Source organism: Chelonoidis abingdonii, chromosome 9 (genome assembly GCF_003597395.2).
Source record: "Chelonoidis abingdonii isolate Lonesome George chromosome 9, CheloAbing_2.0, whole genome shotgun sequence".
NCBI classification, from domain to species: Eukaryota; Metazoa; Chordata; order Testudines; family Testudinidae; genus Chelonoidis; species Chelonoidis abingdonii.
In genome coordinates, this window is record NC_133777.1 from 883,739 (window position 1) to 907,384 (window position 23,646).

The window sequence follows — 23,646 nt, forward strand, 5'->3', positions numbered from 1 at the left end:
CAGGTGTAAAGGCTTTGTACACCACCTGTACGCTAGACACTGCGCTCTATGCATGTAGTCGTCCTACTCTAGAGGCCCTTCCAGAAAGAGCTCACAGGTCCAGGCAGTAGCCTGCAAACAGAGGAGGGAGAAGGCATGCCCAGTGAAGCCAGGGGGCTGACTGGAGGTGAGTGGCCACAGCATGACAATGCCACCTTTATGTGCGTCCCTGGGCCTGGCCTGAAGGAGAGATGTGGTGTCAGACCAGGTTTGGGAAAAGGGTTTGAGCATGGAGGTGTGTGCAGGCAGGGAGGCCAACCCAGAAACGGCAGAGATACCCCAAAGGGAGAAGCTAGTCTGTGGCAAAGGTGGAGCGAAGTGGAGAAAGGGAAAAATAGAAAGTAGTGCCGAGATGAAGAAGGGGCAGATTTATGGGGTGAATCCAAACCACGTGCCTTGGGTAGCAGGCACCAGCCCCTCACCCTGAAGAAAGCTCATGTAGCCAAGATGCATGGTAATAAATTTATTGTTTTTCCCATTTTTCCACTTAATTCCAATTCCTTGTATTCAAAGCTCTTCTTTCTGAAAGACAATGATTTTAACATAAAAATATAAATTCTGCATATTAAAAGTGCATACACCTTGAATAATAAAACATACAAATAAATAATAAAAGGCATCACAGTCTCATGCACTTGTTCTCAAATAATGTAAAAGTTGTTATGGTACAATGTTCAACCCCAAGTAAGGACAGTCTGCTTTCCAGATTACTGTACCATTCACAAACATTAAAATACAGAAGAGTATCAAAAGTGGGGCAATCCCCACTGCCTAGTATCAGTGTACAGTGATATGACATGCTGCTTTTAGAACTGTAGATATTCCAGTGTAAAATCTGAAATTTGGTGACCAGAAGAGAAACTGCATTTGCAACGGGACTTAAAATTCAATTTTAACCAATGGTGAGGCACAGTTGGTGAGCAAACCTGTATACTCTGAAGGCCACAAGGAAGTGTTCTAGCCACGTGTAGCCTATATCCCCTGGTGTTCGATACTCCCAAGGCTGTATAGCACCTAGAAACATTTCCATATTGCATTGCACAAATGCTGCATCCTAACACAAGCTTTCTTGAAAAGTGTTTGTGCTGCAGGGCCTGAAGAGTGGAATAGAATATATGTTTGCACCTAATTTTAATCTGTGCCATTTAAACACTATTTGCAGGTATACTGGATGTTAGTGGCTTTTTAAAAAATCCCGCTAAGCTTTGAAAAACCTGAAAGGTACAGTAGGAATTTTCATTTTACTTTTATTCTGCAAAATAAAGCTCCCAATGGTAGCAAATGCTTTGTGGTGCTTTTATTAAGAAAACCATGTAGTACTTTCATCTCACCACAGATTAAAACTAAATTTCAGTTGCCTCCACAGATAACATGAGATACTGCCAAATTATTTCAGATTAGTAGGCAAATGACAGCAAAGAAAGAGGATTACAGTAAAATGATTTGGAATGTCATTTCAAAACAAACTTTCTTTATAACTGCATCCAACTGAGAAACAAGGGTCCTGGAACAGATGCCACAAAGAAGTAGGGGTGATAAGTATGCCCTAGATGTGACCAGCGACTGACTGGATTGTTGGCTATGGAAAAGATCCCTGTATGAGAGGGACTCTCCCCTATCGGGGTCACATTCCTTTTTCCAGAAAAATTATAAACATGTTTCATTGTAGCTCTTTAATTTTTGTAATCAAATGCCCAATCCCTGAAGAAGTCTTGAAACCCATCTTTGAATTAAGAGGGCACAGTCCCTTAGACCAGCTGTTCTCAATCTCCTCAGGCAATTGCACCAAGCTAAGACCTCAGCCAACCCCAGGATGCTCCCATTAGGCTGTGCACGCTCTCCCCACCATGGAGTCTGCACTCGCACAAGACTGAGGCTTGGAGAAAGCCAAGCTCCAGGTGGTCATAGCATGGGGTACGCAGTGGAGTGTAGACAGCCAGTGAACAGCAGGGCCTAGGACAAAAGCTCATCATTCAGGGAGGAACCTCAGGTCCCAGTCACCAAAGCCTGCTACGCCAACGTAGGCAACATGCCAATGGCTAGTAACCATTCCCTTAGACAGCACTGAAATTCTACAAAAGCTCTTTTAGATTGTCAACACTGCTACAGGTGACCTCCTTGCAGGGGCAGCTCTAGGCATTTTGTCGTCCCAAACACAGCAGGCAGGCTGCCTTCAGCGACTCGCCTGCGTGAGGTCCGCCGAAGCCGCGGGACCAGCGGACCCTCCACAGGCACACCGCCGAAGGCAGCCTGCCTGCCGCCCTCACAACGCCGGCAGAGCGTCCCCTGCGGCTTGCCGCCCCAAGCACACGCTTGGCATGCTGGGGCCTGGAGCCGCCCCTGCCTCGTCTCTCAACATGATGTACAGAATGTGTCATTAAAACCATATAGAAAGTGGCAGGCTACATACAGAACATAACAGTCAGGCTATTCCAGTTTTAAAAAAAGAGAGAGAAAACAAGTTTGTTCTCATTTCAACACTTCAGATTCCTTTCTGACTTTACTCCACACTGCAGTCTTGTCAGTAATACAAAATTCTGCAGAGGAAAGAGAATCAAAGATGTGAAAATAAAGCAAGAAATAAGATACATGCTCTTCTCTGGTGCTTGATACTTTCTGTGCTGAGTTGCAGCCGCATTGGGAAATAAAATTACAAATTCAAAAACAGAGCTCCAGAGTCTACCTAGTAGCTTGTGATACTGACAGTGCAATCTATAGTTTATATTAATGCTTGCATAGTTAATAAGTGCATGCAGTCAGGCGACAGCAAGAATTTGCCATGCAAAACCTGTCTTTGTTTCTTAGAAAAAATGGCTGGTCATGCTTAAATTTCTGTTGTGACAACGAGACAGCTCTGTGTGTAGAGACCTGAGAACTTGCAGTGGGCTAAATGTACTGTAATTGAGCTGTTAATTTTCTATCTAAAGCATGTGTTTTTTGAGTTGGCCAAACAGATCGCCTAAGTTTGAAAGAGTTAAAAGTTTGCACATCCATCCAAAGTGAGAGAGACCTATCACACTTACAAAGAATTGGAGGCACCAGTTTGTCTATCAAATGCAAGTAATACAAAATACAAAAGTGCCTCTATAAACACATTTAATTGAAAATGTACTTCTAGTTCACATACTACAAAATACTTCCCGAAAAACCTTGCCCAGAAGGGTGAAAATAATTTCTTCAAATGGCTCTAGCAAGAGTCTAGCTATGGAATGAAGGCTCAGTTCTTCTGCAATCAGAATCAGAAGCATGTAACTAGAGACATTTTAATCGCCACACTTTAAGAAATGAATTAATTCACACCAGGCCCACCCACATCTATTAAGCCCTTCAGATGACTAACTCTCTCCCTTATCCTCCGAGGATTGTGTGGCTCTGCTGGAACTTCAAAGACAGGGCTAGCACTGGAATTCCCTACTCAAAGGACTCTTACATCTAGTACTGTAACTTTCTCTTCTAGTTCATCCGTCTCTGGTCTTGCAGGATCTCACCTGTGAGCTAAACAAGCTGGAGACCAGACTTCGCCCCACTAAAGGCTACACTAGCAATTCAACAGAAGCCCAAAGGCTGCGCCTGACTAATAAAATGGAGCAGGATTAAAGCCACTTGTCTTTAATTCAGAGCTGCAGACATGAAGCCTACAGGACCCAGCATACAAACCCATGAGATCTGAATGGCATCCTGGGTCCTGCCATCCCCCTAGGTTGCATCTCCTCCACATCAGGTATGAGCTGCTCTGGGAGCCAAAGCTAAATTAAGTTACTGTAAACCAGGTACAGGTAACTGCTTCAGGGCAGTCCAAGACCTTTATGGACTAAAACATAAATCCCTGCCAGACCTGGCTTTTAGGACGTCCAAAACTCACAGCCAAAGGGACCCTGTCCTGGGGTTACCCCTAATTTAGGGTCAAACTGTTGTGTTGAACAGCACACACCAACTGCTTCCCCTTCCTCTCATCTTGTAGACAGGAGAGAAAGCGGATTGACAGGGAAGTGAGGGAACGAGATTGAGATGATGTCCCTCCCTCCCCAAATTTATCTCATAGGGAAGCCTCCAAAATCATGCAGACGGCCCTAGAAAAATCTACTCCCCATAACTGGTTCATTCAGGGCTAACAGGACAGATGCTTGGCTTAGATTTGTATTCAGGGGGGTCCTTTTCTAGAGCCACCACCAGGTCAAGCATCACACGTCCCTGGAACTTCACATTCTATTGATATCAATAGAACCCAAGGGCAGAGGATGCAGAGAAAAGCAGCAAAGAATCACGATGCTTTCCAGATAGTTGTGTTCGTGTTTCATCTGCCCATAAAGACACAGCTCCTGTTCTAGTTACTGTTAAGAGTTACGGCCATCATATTTTATTCACTTTGTTGTGCACTTTGAGACCACCAACAGAAATCCACTTCCCTATATAAACTGAAGAGATTTGCTGCATGGCTCAGCCTGCTTACTCAAAAATATATCTGAAGTGCAGGCAGTCTGCCACAGGAAAACAGCGCGTCACTCATTTTAAGGAGAGATTTTGTTATTACACTGTTCCCCGAGATGAAAATTAATGGGAAGAGGGTGATATTCTAAAAACTTCAGAAGGGCGGGATTGACCAGACGCAAGGGTCTTGTGTATCATAGTTCCCGTTTCCAAAGGCGCTGGTACCAACTCACATTGGACAGTTTGCAGAAGGAGAGAGATGATTTTGGAGCTAGTAGGAATTCCCAAGGAGGGATTATCAGCAGCCTCAGAGAAAGTTTGGGGTTACCTACCAGAACAGGGCAGTTTGGCTGTTTTTGATCTTAACTATTAGACTTCTTGCTCCCATTTTGGTACTGCAGCCTATGTCTACATAGCAAGCTCACCACATGGTACAAGCACACTGGATTAGCATTGGTCTACAACACAATCTCAAAGTCATTGCTGCATATTTGCTTCAATAAGGCAGTGAACACAAGAAGTAAAGCTACCACGTGGAAACCCTGAACCAACTTTCAGCTGTATGTAATACAAGAATTGCTCAATGAACGAGTGCACAAGAGGGGGAAGCTATTTCACATGATCACTTTGCACAATGATACACTTTCTAATGAGTTGGCAAACTAGGCCCAGTCTATAGTGAGAGCTCAGACCATGTTAGCACTGTTGCAATTAAGGAGCTGTCTTGAGAGCGCAAACCATGTTGACAAAGCCTTAAACTAATGCTTCAATATCCGAAGTTTTAGGTAGAAATTTACGACTAGAGGAATATGCCCAGTAACTCCTGCCTGTTCAGGAAACAAGAAACAAAACAATCCAGCTTCACAAATTAAGATCAATTTTCTATGCCTCTTGCCCCCTTTTTGCTACACTAAGCGTGATATAGGAACAGGAATGAATGGAGAAAATGGCCATGTTTGGGTTTTAAAACATAATTCACGACATGGAAGGTCAGGCAGAGTAGAGAGAAGTGTTACAGGCTACTAGCACTGCTTCTGGGGATGAAGAATGCTTGTCCTGCAGAGGGTATGGTCTGGACTGGATGGTGTGGGTTCATATTCACAGGTTACACAGAGTTTTGTGGTATGCACAATCACGTCTGAGGCCATATATGCAACTCTTGTGTATTACCAATTGAAGATACCCTGAAAGTAAATCTCTCAACAGCTTGTTGCAGATGAGCTAAGTGTAAGTGACCAAGGAGCAGCCACAATCAGTGACCTGTGAGCAACTTTCCCAACAGGTTCAAGAGAGGAGATTGAACCGGATATTTAACTAACTATTTGTTCCAGGGTCATTTGTTACTGTAATACTGAGCAGGAAAGTTTAATAAATAGGTCTGTCCACGCACTAAGCTCACAGAGCCAGAAGTGTTCATGTGACAGGCAAAGAACGAATGTACATAATGTAAACTGGAGATCATTTGTGCACACAGTACAACTGAGCTATCATACATCATTTATCACAAAACATGATTCCATACATGAAGGACACAGCTTGTTGTTTTCTTAAAATGAGAATGCAATTCATTAGCAGCAGCTCATGAAATAAAAACAGACAATGCCATGTGTGTATCAAAGGACTTGAGGGAAGAGAAGCCACCTTTCAGAGAGGCACTGTGTGCAAAGGTGTTGCCTATGTAGTGTTTTAACTCTGACAGAATTCCTCATCTGATCAGAAACCAGACGTGTCTTGTAAGACACTGTTGCAGCTGGACCCGTCAGCAAGCATTAGAAATGTAGAATGAAGAGAAGAATGTGGGACTACACTATTGGTCAAAATACAACCCCACAGAGGTGCGTTGAAACACACTCAGAAAATGCAAAAAGGGAGCACAGATCACGTGGCACATCTAGTCACATCTCCTGTAGATAGAGAGATGCCAGTTAAGCATCTGAGCATGTGTGTTAGAAAATGCTTCTCAGGGCTTTAACGATAAGGGTCCTACCAGCTTCACTATTATTCAAGACTAAGAATTCCAGCTGTCTTTCTAGGCATTGTAATAATCTTTCACCTTGCACATTTCATAGCTAGTGGCTGGCAACCGACTAGTCATTTTCTCTGTTGCGTAGTGTAACACCTCAAAGGAAGAAGGAAGCTGGAGCAGACAGTAGAGTCTCCAGATATGGCAACAAAATGCAAGTTATTTTATAAAAATAATTAAGCCTGTTGGAATGAAAATATGAAAACTGTTCTACACACATATGGGAGTATCTTTTGGACCTGTCCAGTCACTAATGCTAGCCCTCCTATACTGGCTGAGTATATACCTGAGAAACAACATTAGTGTTCAGATATTGCCCTTTAAAAAGCTTGAAAAATGAGGGGCGAGGGAGAACACAAAGAAGCAGCAGTCTCTCTTTTTTCACAGGTCCCTTAGCATCTTCTGCAGCCAAGAACCACGCCACCCATAACCACAGATGGCGCGTGCTTATACAATCCAATGGAATATTAGTTCACAGTTCTATAAAGCAAGCTAATTACAGTATAACTGGGTCACAGGTTTCAGACCTGCTGTCTGAAGAAAGTTGTTGCATTTTTCTATAAATAGACTTCTGTAGAAGTGCTATGGGACAGCTGCGTTCGTGTTTTATGACTCCAGCTGGACTTAACTTAGTATCAGTGCTGGCCAGCTGTGGCTATTTGGTTTGATGGCAGAATCAAAAGGCGCTTTACCAATCTGCAGTTAAGTTCTCCTCAAACACACATTAGGCACATGAACAAAAAAACCAACAAGAACTCAGAATAAATTAGCTCTCAGCAGAAGAAAGAAAAACACCTGGATTGCAGCATCTCAGTGAGGTTTCGGAGAAGGCCGTGCAGATATGTGCATGCTGGAAGGTAACTTTTTCAGTGACTTGTCAGCAGACTGTTTGTCACTGGAAGGAGACTGCGCTCCAAGGTCTAGCTGGGAAGACTTGGATTTGCGGCTGGACAGCAGAGAATGTTTGCTGGGCATGGCATCTTTCAGGGCAAGCTTCTCTTTCACAGCAATGCTGGGGTTTGTGAGAGAGGCTGCTGGAAGGCTGCTCTTCTCTGACTTGTCTTCTGCCACAATTTTACTGCCTGGCTTGGAGGAGCCACCTGCAGTCTTTTTTGACAGCATTGTCATCTTTCCAAGATCAGCTGACCGTCGGGTCTCCTTCTGCCTCAGGGCTGATTTGAAGAAAGACAGCCCTTTATCCTCCGACTTGCTGTCCCTCTTTAAACCCGAACGCATGCTGATGCTTGGGGACCTCAGGTTGGCCATTGAGGAGCTCCGCATATGCTTGCTGTCCGTGGCTCTGCTCTCGCTTCTAGGCTGGCTTATCCGAGGAGAGCTAGTTCTTGAGCTGGAAGTGACACTGGTCTTATCTGATCCAAGGCTTACCTTGGAGCCCTCCCTGCTGAGGCTTCGGTCTGAAGTCCTGCTCTTCCCAGCAGACGGCCCTCGTGTCACTGACCCCGAAGTGGTTTTCTTAGCAGCTGTAGAGGATAGGGAAGAAACTGACTTGTGTTTCTGTTGAGTTGACGACACAGCCTGGCTTTCCTGGAGTTTGGTGCCAGATTCCTTTCTAGCCTGGCCAGAAGCAGGAGATGCATGTCGCCCACTGGCCCTGGAAGAATCTGTCTTGCTTCTAGAACGGGAAACCTTCTGAGAGGTCTTTAAGGGAGGGGCAGAGGCAGGAGAAGGGTGAGAAATTGGGGATTCTTGGCTAGACAACACTGTCCTTCCTTTCCTCAATTTTTTATCTGGCTCAGAAATGCCTTTGGAGCTGAGAGCCTTCTTGGGGATGCCATCTGCCTTCTCAGAGAGCAGCCCTGTCCCACTGGGGGCTTTCACCTCTTTGACTGGAGAGCTCTCCACAGAGTCACTCTGATCCACAAAAGCAATTTGATTGTTGTTATCAAAAGGGTCCAGAGCCAGATGGCTCCTGTCTGCTTGCACCAAGCTTTTCCCATATGGGTCCATGAAAGCAGAATTTGATTTCCTTGCAGCAGATTCCTCTCTGAACACCCCTTCCATGACAGCCAGAGGGGCTCTGCCCACTGTCCTATGTTCTCGCCTGCTGCTGCTGTCACTTGGTTCTGGGTAACTACTGGAGAGGTTCCTTAAGCTGCCAAAGCAGGAAGTGGACACTTTATCATCAGCAGCCTCCCCAATCTTCTCCAGTGTCGAGGCAGAAGCGCGCACAGGAGAGTCTCCAGAGAAGCGTGAAGGAGAGTTGGAGCGCATCTGCAGCTTTGCAGACAGCGACCAGGATGGCCGAACCCCATTTTCATTTACTGCCAGAGGGCTGGTGACAGAGGATCTGGAAGACAAACTCTGACGCTGGACACTTCTTACAAAGGGTCGAGTCGAGAACCCCCCTGCAGGGGAAGAGAGCAACACTTAGTTTTGTTTTGTTTTTTAACTCAGAAAGCTAAGCCAAGAGCAGATGGAGAAAGCCCGGAGAAGCGGAGTGCAGCCAGCAGCTCTCAGGTTATTTGTAAAGGTGACTCTGCTAGTGTCCTCTTTGCTGGGGAAATGAGAAGATCATGCCCCATGTGTGCTTTGAGCATGGCAACACTACACCAGCAGTTCTCAAACTGTGGGTCATAACCCCATTTTAATGGGGTTGCTAGAGCTGGCTTAGACTTGCTGGGGCCCAGGGCCAAAAGCCAAACCTGAGGGCTCTACCCTGGGCAGTGGGACTCAGGTTACAAGCCTCTGCCTGGGGATGAAGCCTTTGGTCTTCCTTCAGCTTTGGCCCCACCAGGATAGCAGAGCTCAAGTGGGTTCAGGCTTCAGCCCCACTTCTGGGGGCATGTAGTAATTTTTGTGGTCAGAAGGGGGCTGCGGTGCAATGAAGTTTGAGGACCGCTGCTCTACACTAAAGGTACGTAGAGTGTCAGCCTGATATTGCTCCCTGCAAACATGAAAAAAAACTTAATTCTCAAAAAAACAAACAAAAAACTGTTTTCTAGAGTGGGTGGGCACAAGCTGTGGTTTCCACCTCTCCAAGGCCCTCTGTGCTGGTTCCTACCCTCCCAAAAAAGGGCAGCCCATCAGTGCCACTCAGTCTCCTGACACTCCTTGATCACTGTCTGTTGCTCCTAGAGGCTGGGTACACTGCCTGCCTCCCCAGCACTCCCTCCTCAGCTTAGGAAGCCTGCTTCCTGTGCTGTGTGCATTCTGCTGCTATCTTAGGAGAGGGTCTGTATTGAGAGGAAACCCTGGATCCACAGACCAGCTTTGATTTTAGAACCGCCTTCCCACACAATGCATTGGAACACTCATACACACCATCATCTTCACTCCTTTCCCCAGTCAGCTCCACTGATTCTGAAAGCGAGGCCAGAGACGTGCGTCGGGAGGAAGCTGCTGAGGCAATGCTGGGCTGTTTGCTGCCAGGAAGCCGGCTCACCCAGTGTTCACAGAGAGAAGAGCTTGTAGAGCCTGCAGAGGGATAAAGGCACTGAGATCAGATCAGCAGCGTGTGGCCAACTACAGATCACACATCCTCTACCAAGCAAATTACATTCCTACCACAGGGATTCAACTCTAACTCCTGGAAAGCAGAGCTGTGCCTATGTGACTGCAATATTCTGACTAGTGATGGAATAATTCCATTCACGTCACATGACTTCACCCATAAAGTGAAACTTCTTCCAGCAACATGTGAATTGCAGCCAGAGTGCCACTAGAGCAGAACTCAGCACAGGCTGCCACTCAAACACACAGCTGCTCCTCTCTAAAGGCAGAGATCCTGATCCTGCCCCAACACCCCAGCGACTTCACTTCTGTCTGACCCCACAATGGATGAAGTCACTCCTTTCAACTGACCAAGGACCACTGACTTGCTGCATTTGGTTGGCTTAGAGAATTAGGGACATTCTACCAATGACAGACCAGGTTATATTTATAGCACATCACTGTAATTGGATGAACAAACTAGCTTCAGACTGGCCAGCTTTAAAATAAATTTTCTTCATTTCTTTTTAACTGAAGAATAATGCTCCGGCAATCTGACTGGCTGCTACATATGCAAACAACCAAATCAAAATGGACTCTTTCCCCTTAGCTTTCTCCCCTTCATATTCAACTTTCCCCTTACTATATTCTTCAACTCAACCCCTCTGATGTGGTTCCCCCCTCAACCCTGCCCCACCCAAATGTGTGCACACGTACGATTTCCCTGAAGGAGATTTTTCTTCCTTTTGTGGCAAGGAGGGGAGACAAATCAGTCTCTCCCTTTGTGGATATTAAGTCTCCCAAGATTTCTTTAAGGCCCCGTCCATGTCACATCTTTTACCCATGATTTTGTAATCAGTCAGAGGCAGAGCCACTTCAACCTGCTACCCGGAACACTTCAGTTTGTGTCCAGGAGTCATGGATCATCAGTATCTGGCCTTGGCCAGGGAAGCTTATGATCCACCCAGCAGACCAAATGTGGTCATGAAACTTGGGTCCATGCCACCTGAGGCACGGTGCACATACACTAAGACATTTGTTTGTAGAAGTGCATTCTGGGAAGAGTCTGGGCAGCCATCCTACAGCACCTCAGCAGGGAGAGCATGCCTGGAGAACGTGCAGGTGGAGCTTCCCCAGTGACACATGGAGCTATACACTTGGGCTGGCCTCCTAATCAAAGGAGGACTGACCAAAAGTACTGAATACACATGATCAGAGTGCTCTAGATAAAAACGGAGCTGAACTGGTTACAAGAAGGAAGCCCTAAGCCTCTGGCAGGGTGAAGGGACACAGCTGAGAGCAGTAACTGAACTGGAACCTCCTTGGGCAAGGACACTAGCCAGGCTGGTTAAAGTTCCCTCAGCACTGATGAGACTGAAAACCTCTCTCCAGGGCTGCTCTGCCAGCGGCCGTGCTAGTGTGATCTGGCCAGCAATGTTATCTCTGGGTTGTTCAGAACGGCCCTCTGTGGTAAAAAGTGCCTGTGCATTAGCTATAGGAGTAGACCCCCCAGGACTAGCCCCAAGAGAACAGAGCAAGTGCCAGAACAGGAGTGGAAGAATTTCCCAGCATCTTCAGCACTGAGAAGAGGCCTCAGTGGGAGCAAACTCAGGCATATGCTCTAGGATGGGCAGAGCTTGGGCTGTAAGCTTTTTGGGAGCTCTCTACTCCTGCCTTGCCAGCACAAGCTGAAATCATCATTAAGAACAGGCAGCCACAAGGGCTAGTGGCACCGCTACTTAGCTACGCCAGCTCCCTGACCAATCCAACAGCAGCCCTGCACACCAGGGGATGACGAGGAGCAAGGCACAAGGCTGATTTGATCGCTGAACTAAAGCTCTTCTGTCATTTCTATAAGGAAAGGACTATCAAAGTTCCTTGACTTTACCTGCCACAGAGCTGTTAGCCGACCATGATGGGATTGTTGTGCGCCTCTGGTAGAAGAGGATGTAAGCTGTCTGCTTGCAGACTTCATTTTCTGCCAACTGCTGCACGTCAGTATCATCGAAGCAGTACCACAAGCCATCTACAGAATTCTTACAATATGCTGTGAGACAGAAGAGTGTGTTAGAGACCTCACAGCACCAGGCACCATTCACTTCATTCCAGCCAAATCCGTTGTACGGCAAACTGCAAGCAACCTCTTCTGCTACCACGGACTCAGTTAGACAAAGTGGAGAAGGAACGATCACAGATTTATTATACTGGCTACCCAGATGCTGAATGGCCAGTGGGAAGCTTGCTGAAGACTCCAGAGATGTGCATCCTATGCACTCCAGTGCCTATGATTGCCCCATGCTGCCCATAGAGAAGGGACCCGCTTTGGGGCAGCTCTATTTGTTTTATTTTTTGTTTGTGGCATTTTGCTTCTGTGGCTGTATCCTGTCTCTTAATGGAACCTATTCAGAATGATGCAGGACTATAACATCCAGAGGATACACACTGAAGGACTGGTGGAGTATACAAGCAAAGACATTGAACGGTGTTAAATTCCTGTTTCTCTCCACCTGTTCCTTAGAGCTACATGAGGCCAAGCAAGTAGGAATCTGCTGGAATATGCACACACACTCAGCTGAAGCTCATATACAACACAGGCTCTGGTGGCAGGCGAGTATTTTGGAAGCTGCAAGGAGGGTTAATGTGACCATCCATTCTACGGATTATGGCTTTTTAGCATTTTTATCTGCAAGAAAAGCAGTTAGGACAACTGGGAGACGCTCATGTGTGTCAGATTTGATTGCAATTTCATCTAATGTGCAGCTCATTTCTAAAACCCTATTGGCACTCCAGACTCAGGCAAACTCCTGTCAAAAAGTCAGTGACATGAGGGAGAAGGCAGCAGCAAACAGGGCTCTAAGTACCTACCTGGTAGCCGTCATCACCATGTTCTCCAAGCACCTAGAGTTGGAGTCAGCTATTTGACTGTGTTTCTAGAATTATTTGCACTAGAAGGAGCTGTGCATAGGCTGTTTGGTAGGACATGTGAAGGGAGTTTGGGCCTAGAGGGCATTGTTCCAGTTCTCTGTAAGAAGGTCACAAAAACACAGCTATAAAACTGACACTAAGAGGCCCCTTTTCAGCAGGCTCAGAGGGGCCAAGCTAGACTCCTGCAGGTTTGGGAAGGCAGCACATTGGTGAGGGTACAGAGATCCACCCTGACAGTTACCATCTTCTGAAAAGTCCATCAGTCTAAAGCTGCAGAGCACTCACCTGTATAGTGCCCTCCTTGCATAGTGCCATGGTGATTGCACACCGCATACAGGTCGTAGACATAATCCTCAGGGTCCCTTCCAAGACCGTAGGGTCGTCTCCATGGGGACCAGTGAGATGGCAGACTCCAGCTACTCTGACTGCGTTTGACGACGTGAGGGGTCATATCCAAGCCGGTCAGAGGGAACTTGACCATGTTCTGCAGTTTCATTCTTCGGTCTCCCTCCTGTTTGAAAGGAAATGTGTGTTACAATGGCAGGGAGGATCCGGAGCTTGAGGAGAAGAGGAATGTATGATGCAGAAGCACAATCGCACCGTAAGGGACTTCTCTCTGCAACTCCTCTCTCCAGAGGCTACTAGAGAAACAAGAGCAAAGTTCCAAAGCCAAAAGCGGTTATGGTAAACAGAAGAACGCACAGGAAGGCAGGCAATGCTGACATTTTTCAGTGCGCAGTAAATGCAGCTTTGAACCGCAGTGTCGGTTGTGTGGAGGAACACTCCTACTTTACTGTGGTTTGCACAAGAACCAGAACTCCAGGTGTCTATACAAGCCCATCTAGGATAGTCATACTTCTAGTGAGCATAACTCGCCACTTGGGGACAGTGTTTCATTGCAATGTAGCCAAAACGCAAAGTGCCAATCAACTGCCTAGCCTCAGAGGGTCAATAGTTTGAAAGCCCATTTTTCAGGGTTCATTTTGGAATCTCCCACTTCAGATTTCTTACCTGTGTAAACCTCTTTAGATGTATGATGAGAACATCAGGTAAGGTCCATAGGCTCAATGTAATACTTCCCTGTTGCAGCTGTTTGCAATGGGGGCAGCGCCATGCATCATCTGGAGCAAGCTAAGAACAAGGAGCATTAGCAGCTGTTAGCTGGCAAACATCTCAATTATATATTTCTCTACAGCCATTGCTCACTTATGCGCTCAGATCCAGTGCATCCAGACACCTTCACTGTCCGGCTGGCACCCTGGCCAACAGGGGCTTCCAGCAGCGCAGAGAAGCTCCCACCACTCGCCACATTGAGGGTGCGTAATAAACATGAAGGGGATGGATGCAGGAGGCACTTCAGCCAGTGCAGCTGTACAAAGCACCAACTTCCACTTCCAAATACTCCCTTCCATGTTCTCACACACAGAGGTAAAAAACAGACAGGTCTGGCAATATGAGAAAGCGATTTTAAAACAGGTATTGGAATTACAAGGATGTGTTTAGTGTTTCAGCTTTACTGAATGCTTGTGAGCTGCTGCATGTATTAATCTCATATATAACGTCTGTATCCCATAATGTAAGGTAATATTTGAACATTTGCATTCTAAGCCTTTGCAACTGTGCAAATCACCAGAGAGGAGAAACATTATTTAGTGTGAAATGCTGTTCTCCCACAGAAGAGGTTCTATCCACCTCACAAGGAAGGCCCATCAACAGCGGATGGGCTGAAGTGGAACATCAAAGGGAAAAAGATAATTTACTCTCCCCCTCATTCCCTGAGGATGAGTCTTGCAAGTGAATTCCTCCCAGCAGCTCAGTTTGCAGCTCAAAGCAGAAGGGGACCAAGGGTATAGAAGCTCCTATCAAGGAGGGGCTGTATCTCTAGGCTGCTTGGACTCTGGAGAAGAAGGATTATTTGACACAAGCAAGCTCTGTATGACCTTTAGGGCTAACCCTGGGGGATCTTCTGCTTATCACAGAGACTTTTATCATCTTTTAAAACTTAGACTAACTTATTTGTGCATATCTATGTTCCTGCTTTAACCTTGTAAATAACTCTCTTGTATCCTTTCCATACACAATAAATCTTCAGATAGTTTATTATAGGATGGGCTACAAGCATTGTCTCTGGGGTGAGATCCAAAGTGCAAGTGACCTGCGGGGTAAGTGACTGGTCCTTTGAGACAGGAAGTGTCCTGAACATTCCTGTGATACTTCGTGTAAGGGACGTTCGATCACAAAAGTAGGCTTACCAGGATGGCAAGACAGGGGTACCCAAGCGGACTGTCTGTGACTCTGTGGTTAGGCTGTGATAGCGCTGGAGGAGTTTACACTTGCTAGTTGGTGGGTGAAATTTATGTCTAGAACTCACAGCCCGTTTGGGGTTGGTCCCTGGTTCCGAACAGCCTCCCCTGAGACTGGTGCTCATGCTCCTGAGCCACTGCAGGACAGCCTGAACTTAGTTTTGGGACTACACTGCTTTCTCTAGGTAATTACAGTCCATGCCCAAGAAACGTGGAACCCAATTTCATGTTCTGGATTCTGCCAGCCCATTTCATGGCCAGACATGTAGATCACATGTGCATGCACTAAAATGCCATTTGCACCTTATCCTCCTTTACAGCCCCATGTTTACCATGCACAGAACATCCCTCCCAGAAGCCATGAAAAGGCTGCTCTCTGAAGGCACCTGATACCAAGCTAGCAATCTCTCCCTCTAACGTTCCCTAGCTTGAAGAAGTTCTTCTACAAGAAGTTAAGTACAGCACGATCTAGATGAGGGGAGTCTCCAGCCTTCCTAATAGCACTCCCTGCTAGATGGATACTAAGAGAAAGGGGCAACACAACTGGAGAGAAGGATCCGTCAGCATGTTTGCTGAGGAAGCCTGTGAGCATGGAGGCTCAGACTGAGCAGGGTAGCCCCCAAGTGCACCTGTAGAGGTGTTAGAGGCAGCCTGCACTGCAAGAGAAAAAAAAATCCTCCTGGTCTGCCTCTAAGACGTGGAAACGCACAATAGCATATTCCCATGAGAAGCCCACACTGTCTTCAGACTATCATAAAGCACATCTGCAGAAAGCATTATCCCTTCAAAAGGTGGACACAGCCAAGGAGGGGAAGAAGGATTTGAACTTGGGGCTCTGACACCCCAATGAGTCCATGTCTGCAGAACAGCTACTCCACCAAACTAGTGCATCTACCTGTTCCTCTTTGGTGTAAAGTTGGAAACATTGAGATAAAGTGCAGGACTGAGGCTGGTTATGAAGCTCCCTCTGCTGACGGACACTTTCGGAGTCTGGGACGTACTCATCCTCCATGTTCACAAACAAACTGCATCAGGGAAACAAGGCATTTACCAGTTGTACAATACACCCCGCCCCCCATGTTACAGAGGAGCCACTGCAGGGCTGGAGGTGTTAGTTGCGTGAACTGTCTCATCCCACAGGGAGCCAGCCTTGGTAAGAGGCTGCTCTACAACAACTAACTTAAAGCAAGAAAGGGAAGCAGTTTTCACTCAGCCTTGGGTCTAGATCAGGTAGCAGAAAAGGCACCCCATGTATTTCCCTTAAGACCCCTCTGACATGAATAGGAGTTGTGCACATGAAGCAAATGGTTTGTGATTGAGAAGCCAGCTCAGATATTATGGAATCCAGGCTAGACAGAGGGATCCCACCACACAGAAGCCCAGTCCACTAGATCCTTCTGTCTTTACAGCTACAGTCTCATCTGAACATCTCAGAAGCTGGAAATTCTATGGGATTTAACATTTTGCTGCATTTCCTATCATGCCAGGCTGTTTGCCAATATTTCCCTGCAGTTAACGCAATCTTACTTACTAATCTTTAGTCTCTTTGTCCCATTCTACCACCAACTTCACATGTGCAGTTCCACCCTGTCCACATGATTTCAGTGCCCTGGAGAGAGAAGCAGACATCATAGGGTAGAACAGCACTGAGTCTAAAAATCAAGTCACCCTGTTCTGTGTATGTGTGTATCTGTATCTATACCCACTGCGCAATCTCAGCCCCTGAGCTAACCAAGCAGGGCCCTATGAAGTAGGAACTCAGCTGCATCAGAGAAGCAAGTCCTTCAGCTTAGCTACTACTGCTGCTAACCAGCTGCATCAATACAGACAGGCTACTCAAAAAACAAAATCCAGCAAGAACAGCTTATCCATAAAGTCTCCATTCACAAGAATGACCAGATATTCTGGGGGATTTTCCTTTGTGCTATCAGCGGGAAATAGAATACAGAAATGATACCAGAAACAAACTACTTGTCAATTCATGTGCTAGACACACCTCACTGTGCAAAACGGAGCAAGGAAAACTCCTCAAACAGCAAGTTCTGAAGCCAGCAACACGTGTGACCAGAGAAACATCGCACGAACCAGATTTTCTGTTAGCCAACTGGATTCCAGCATTTTCTCCCTTGAAAAATGGTTGATTTTGTCTGTAATCAAACCTGTCCCATGGACAAGACAGACAAGAATTTTAAAAGGTTTCTCATATCCAAAATTGGAGGCCCTAGGCACTCAATGTACTATGACATGTAACAGAGAAGAGTGGTGCCCACGAAACTTTGCCCCAGTGAACTGGCCAAATTCCAATCTGGGAATCTACCTGTGGCATTTCATTATGCCTAAGGATATGATTCTGTCACGGAGGTCACAGACGCCATGATTTTCCAGGCTCTCTGTGACTTCTTCTGGGGCAGGGCTGAAGCAGCAGCTGGGGTTGGGTCAGCACCCCTGGTGCTGGAGAAGCGACAGTCAGCCCCTGCTGCAGGAGCAGCCCCTGGGGCCAGCCAGATCAGCAGACTGCCCCCAGGGTGGAGCAGCAGCAGATAGCTCATGCTGCAGGAGGCTGGAACAACTGCAAGCCCCCAGCAGCGATCTATTTGTCCGTCCGTTTCCCCACCCCCACACGCAGGGTATTTTTAGTAAAACTCAGGGACAAGTCACAAGCTTCTGCGAATTTGTGTTTATTGTCCGCAACCTGTCCCTGACTTGCTAAAAACAACAGTGACAGAATCTTAACCTTAATTATGCCCATCACTTCAGTATTTTATTGCGGACCATCATATTCCTTTGGGTACAGTTTCTTGCTTCATTCCCTGTTTTCAGGATAATGCAGTCATGTCACCCACTGCTGATATGGTTTTGCATTCTAATCTATTCTAGGTACATATGACTCTGCTCAACACATTATCCAAGCACCTAGATGAGCGTGCATTGCAATGATGGGTGCAGTAGTTCTTGAGTAAGGCGCCTGAAGGGCTGTGGGATGGGAGTAGTAGGGAAAGGCAGCATTACTATAGTATGTTCCACTCTAGGTGCAGAAATCCAATTTTAGAGATGAGGTTTTAGAGCCCGCAGTCCCTTCCTTGTTTTCCTTCGACACTAGCATGTCTAATGCCAGTTAACAGCCAGCAAGTTGAACTCCTCTCACTCCCAGAGATGGTCCCATCCTGGGCACAGCTGAACACAGCCCTTGCTCAGTACATTATGCCTGGCTTTCCATGGGCGGCAGGTTGAGCCCCCCTTTGAGGAGCCTAGCCCCCAACTCCACCCCTTCTGCCTGCGCCTTCCCTACGGCCAGAGCCTCAAGACACACACACACACCCCCCAGCTGGCAGAAGGCCTGAACGCCCCCATCTCAGCTGGAGGAGCCCTGGGCTGGCCGAAGCCATGCCATGCCTCCCCTCCCAGGACCCAACCCTCCCAGGGGAAAAGCCAAAGGATCTGTTAGAAGATGCTTTTGATATGCCTGATGCAGATTCTCGGGCAGCTGAAGCACCAGTATGTGCCTTCTCAGCCACCTCGGAACCTGCATGGGGCACAATAAAGCAAAAACTTTGCCACCAAACCCCACAACTGGGGGTCCAGTTGCCGTAGCAAGGGAGGTAGAACCTCCCCTGGTCATTAGACCTGCCGCCCATGAAGCTTACAGTCATTTTACTCCCTTAGTCTTCTACCATCTCCATCGCCACACACTTGCCTCTCAAAGCTTCTCTCATCTTCTCTCCCCATCTATTTCCAATCACTCGCTCTCCTTCTCCGAGTGGCACCAAGTAGAAGTTTTCTAACAACAAATATAAAATACACCCATGGCCATCCAGGTTTAGAAAGTCTGTCTATGCTCCCACAGGTAAGGCACCCGTCTCCCACAGACTAAGCAGCAATACTTTAACTGCAACACTGGAACAGGTGAGTGGTGAACTGGGAAACACTCTGCCCCACTGGGGGACAAGGGCTGCACTTACCGTTCCACAATGGGGTGGCAGAGGGGCCGCTCCTCCTGAGGTAATAGGTATGTTATGCCCACAACACTAACCACCCGCAAGCTGAATGGACACACCTATGGTAAACAGGGAATAAAGTGAACTGGTTAAGTGACTGAAGTTAGATTTATTCTACAGGGCTGGTTCACTCTCTGCAAGTGCCAAGGCAGGATCTGCCCCTCTGAGTAAGTGTTTCACAAGAGAAAACAAGTAGATTAAGTTCTCGTGGCTACTGTGCTAAGAGTTGATGTTCCTGCACCTGGAATCCAATTCAGGGACACGTGAAAGAGCTGAGGTTTGGGAGAAACACCAGGAACTCCTCCACAGTGATAAACAACCTCTCCTCTCTCCCCTCACCTGCTTGTTCTTACACAGACTTTCCAACAGACATGTCTGCTCTAACAGCCACCTAGCATACTTATGAGAGCCATGAAAACATCTACTAATGTTTCAAATATCAGAGGGGTAGCTGTATTAGTCTGGATCTGTAAAAGCGGCAAAGAGTTCTGCGGCACCTTATAGTCCAAGTGGGTATTCACCCACAAAAGCTCATGCTCCAATACATTTGTTAGTCTATAAGGTGCCACAGAACTCTTTACAGCTTTTAATGTTTCCAAATCTTTTTTAAGGCAGATTTCTCAATTAAGAATGTTAATAGCAGAACTAGAAAACAGAGGCTGGCACATGTTTGATCTTACAAATGACTCATTACAGCTTCAAGCCTCAGATTTTTGCAATTTAAACTGAACAGTTTGAGGCTTATTGAGTGAAGGTATGAGGAAAATGAGCAATCCTCTCATTGAAACAATTATAAGCAAGTAACTGGAGCAAAAGTTCCCCAGGAATAAAGAGATAGAAAGATCAGCATGGGTTCTAAACAAACCGCCAAAGTATTAAGAGGACAGGAAATTTCTCTGGCTTCCCATCTAACCTGATCTAAGCTCCTCCATCCACCTTATGCAAAGACTGAAGACAAACAGTGCCTGCATCAGGCTGAAGCCAAGCACTCTAGTGCGCCTACTCCCCTTGGCATTGCATTTCTCATGCTCGCCTCAGCTCAGAGGGCTTTGCAAAGGGATTTTCTCTTTTCAATGCAGAAGTTATGTCTTGATCACTAGATGTCTGACCTGAGAATGAAGTGACTATCGATATAGCATGCCAAGAACATATAGGCATTTACTGCCTACTAGAGGTGCCCAGCCCTAGGGCAATCCCTTTGGTGCTCCCCAGAATATGTCACACATCAAATTTCAGACACCTGCTCATCCCAATTTTGCCAAGCCCAGGCTTTTAATATCAGGGGGAAATTCCAAGTATGAGACTGCGTGGCTCTATCGTTTAGACCAGGGGTAGGCAACCTATGACACGCGTGCCAAAGGCAGCACGCGAGTGGATTTTCTGTGGCACTTACCACTGCCCAGGCCCTGGCCATCGGTCCAGGGGACTTTGCATTTTAACTTAATTTTAAATGAAGTTTCTTAAACATTTTAAAAACCTTATTTACTTTACATACAACAATAGTTTAGTTATATATTATAGACTTCTAGAAAGAGACCTTCTAAAAACATTAAAATGTATTACTGGCAAGCGAAACCTTAAATTAGAGTGAATAAATTAAGACGTGGCACACCACTTCTGAAAGGTTGCTGACCCCTGGTTTAGATTGAAGGGCTCTGTTCTAAGGAGTGTAAAAGGCAGGGGTCTCCTGCTGGCTGGTTTCAGTTATAGAAGGAAGCGTAAAGCAAGAGAGTTCTTACAGTGTGCTCCTCTGAGAATGGTGAACAGAGCTACTGACAGAAATCCTTTAAGCAACAGCCACTGGAAGCGGACTTCATTCAGCCCCTGCCCAGGCCGAGCACCTATATGTTTTCAAGGTGATAAATAAAAGTGGGAAATTCGGCAAACGGCAGACACAGGCTGACTGTCAGGCTGTACATTATCCCTAGGGATATACTTCACTTACGGAATATTCCACCACCACACACAGCACCTTTACCACCTCCAATCAACTGGATTCTCCATCAGCTTTAAGCTACAAAGACAAAGAGGTGGAAATTCCAGGATCAGAAGTGTCAGTCTGTCTTACCTGAATGCAGGCTGAGGGTCGCAGAATATTCTGCATCTTCTCCAGGATTTCCTTCTGGAGGAGATCCCATACAATTGTTTTCTCGAGGTGCAACACAAAGGGCTGGCCAAACCTATCGAAGGGAGCAATGTTTTAAGAAGCCATTAGAAGATTCGTCCCTTCAAAAAAACTATCCTGATTCAGTTGATGTTATTTGCCCCCTCTCACTGCATGTCTACAACACGACACTGAATAGCATCAACCCTGCCAAAGCCTAGAGTTTCAAAGTGAAAGATGACACACTGTAGGAGATTTCCAGCAATGGCCTCATTCTGCTCCCAGCAGAGTCTGTGGCAAAGCTCACCCTCTCCTCGTTAACTCATTACCATCTCCAGAAAAGGTCCAATTCTACCCTCACCCCACCTCCACAGAGTTCAGTGGAGCCCAGGCCTCGGAGACCTACTGAGATCAGAATCAAGCCCAGATGGATTTGGGGGGAGGGAGGGTGAACAGGTAGGAATACACCCTGGAGCACACAGGGACAAGTTACTGTTAAGGCTGTCTCAGCGGTCACATTCAAAAGGGCCTTTTCAGTTGGTTCTAACTTCCCACCCACAAGGTCCCATTTTCAGACCAAAGTTTTCGGTGTGCAGCCCCTACCGGAAAATGAGTTTTTGGAATGCGTGAACGTTAATGGCTCAGCCATTTATCAATATGAGACGAGGAAGGAGAATAAACTTCTCATTATAAAATATTTCCCATGCCCACTCGAGCACCTCAGCAAAAGAAGACAGAGCCTTGACGTTTAACAGGGAGGCACATCAGGTACGAATGTGAACAGCACCAACCTCGAAGGACAGGTTGGCTCATCAGAGGTGATTTCAGGCCACCTGACAGGATCTAATTCCCTATGACACACAGCGCTCCCGCTAGCGATTGCAGAAGTTGCGCCCATTTAACTGCAGACTCAACTATTAATGGTTTCAAATGAATCCAATGGCTACATCACTGAACATATATTTTTAGTGGGCCAGCAAGTCTTCACACATCACCCTGGCTCCCAACCAGAGCTCAGACTTTACTCTGTGTCTCCAGAGAGGTGACTATGCTGTCATCTCAATACATGGATAGTTACAACTGTGAATCCTGGCTTTCCATGGAGGCCACGACCAGAGCTGTAGCCTGAAAGATGGCATTTACCTTTTCCCCTGCTGTCCGGTAGATGCTCTGTTGCAGACCAGCAATACAATCTTGTCACTGGCTGCTGAGCAAGTAGAGGTTTCCTGTTTCCCAGACTTCACCGACCCTTGTGTATAAGATGATGTTCTGTGGTGGTCAGTGCCATATTTCAAGTTATTTAGATTATTGTTCACATGAATTCCTGAAATATTAGGGGAGAGAAGGCATTTTAAATGGTTTTCCTCTACCACTAGCTCCTTGTGCCCTCCACTGACAGGGGAATGTCAACATGCTCTCAAGATGCCGCCTTCTAATTTAGAACAGCACATCAGTGTAAACTCAGGGCTTCTCGATTGGGTCATTTATATTAAAAAAAAGTTATTTGACAATGAATCTAATTCAACAAAAAGTTGACATGTATGATTTTACATGTGTGATTATTTCTATACAACAGAGATAGAATAAAGCGCGCGTGCACACACACACACACACACACACACCCCTGCCCCTAGTATCTTGAACTGGATTTCCAGTTCAATTGTTGCATATGCACCTGTAGTTTTAGATCCGCTCATTTTGTTTGTATGTAGAAGGAGAACTGTTTGAAGGAGTAAATGAAAAAACCCTTGCTCATTTTCAAATATAAAATTTTGCTTTTGTTTTTGTTCTCCTACATCTGTACTCTGCCAAATTGCCAACAGAGCTCAAGCAAATCTAGCTTCTTTTGGTTTCCTTATCTGCCTGTGCACCAGCAGCATGCAGTTCAACTGGAAAATGCATGAATTGGTTGAAGCATATGTTAGCACCAGCTGTTGCAAAGAGGAGAAACTCAGTGCTTTCATCCTGCAGGATCTGAGTTACTCCTAGTGACTTGAATGAGCGTTACCCAGACAGGGAGAGAAGAGGGGCCCCAAGGGCCCTAGAAATAGAGGGGCACATTTTGTTTATTCCTGAAACATCACCAGCAATCTGATTTTCATAGCAAAATTTAGCTTCTCGGGTTATGTCAGAGTTCAGGACAACTGCCACTGTCCCTTTAGCAGCCCAAAAGGTGCACCTTCTTGTGATACCAGCCCCACAGCTGGTCCACTAACAGGAAATATAGGGGCAGGTGCCCTGAAAAGACGGTTACTCACCTTTGTAACTGTTGTTCTTCGAGATGTGTTGCTCATATCCATTCCAGTTAGGTGTGTGCGCGCCGTGTGCACGTTCGTCGGAAGATTTTTACCCTAGCAACACTCGGTGGGTCGGCAGGGC

General features: G+C 46.4%; 1 protein-coding gene across 7 annotated transcripts in view; it reads right to left on the bottom strand.

Annotated features, from left to right (window-relative positions):
* Positions 1–487: 487 nt before the first annotated feature.
* Positions 488–23,646, bottom strand: part of USP31 (ubiquitin specific peptidase 31) — a 39,398-nt gene continuing 16,239 nt past the window's right edge. For 4 of the 7 annotated variants that reach the window (XM_032766233.2, XM_075069097.1, XM_075069096.1 and 1 more), the window contains 10 exons: positions 22,411–22,591; positions 21,232–21,343; positions 19,128–19,222; positions 16,700–16,777; positions 16,064–16,193; positions 13,877–13,996; positions 13,151–13,376; positions 11,829–11,987; positions 9,773–9,925; positions 488–8,856 (listed from right to left, as the gene is read on the bottom strand). In XM_032766233.2, the coding sequence (XP_032622124.2) occupies positions 7,301–8,856; positions 9,773–9,925; positions 11,829–11,987; positions 13,151–13,376; positions 13,877–13,996; positions 16,064–16,193; positions 16,700–16,777; positions 19,128–19,222; positions 21,232–21,343; positions 22,411–22,591 (2,810 nt within the window). In that variant the 3' untranslated portion in view covers positions 488–7,300. Of the gene's footprint in view, positions 8,857–9,772; positions 9,926–11,828; positions 11,988–13,150; positions 13,377–13,876; positions 13,997–16,063; positions 16,194–16,699; positions 16,778–19,127; positions 19,223–20,166; positions 20,273–21,231; positions 21,344–22,410; positions 22,592–23,646 lie in introns of those variants that run through there. The other 3 variants (XM_032766235.2, XM_075069099.1, XM_032766236.2) reach the window with 3 other exon arrangements.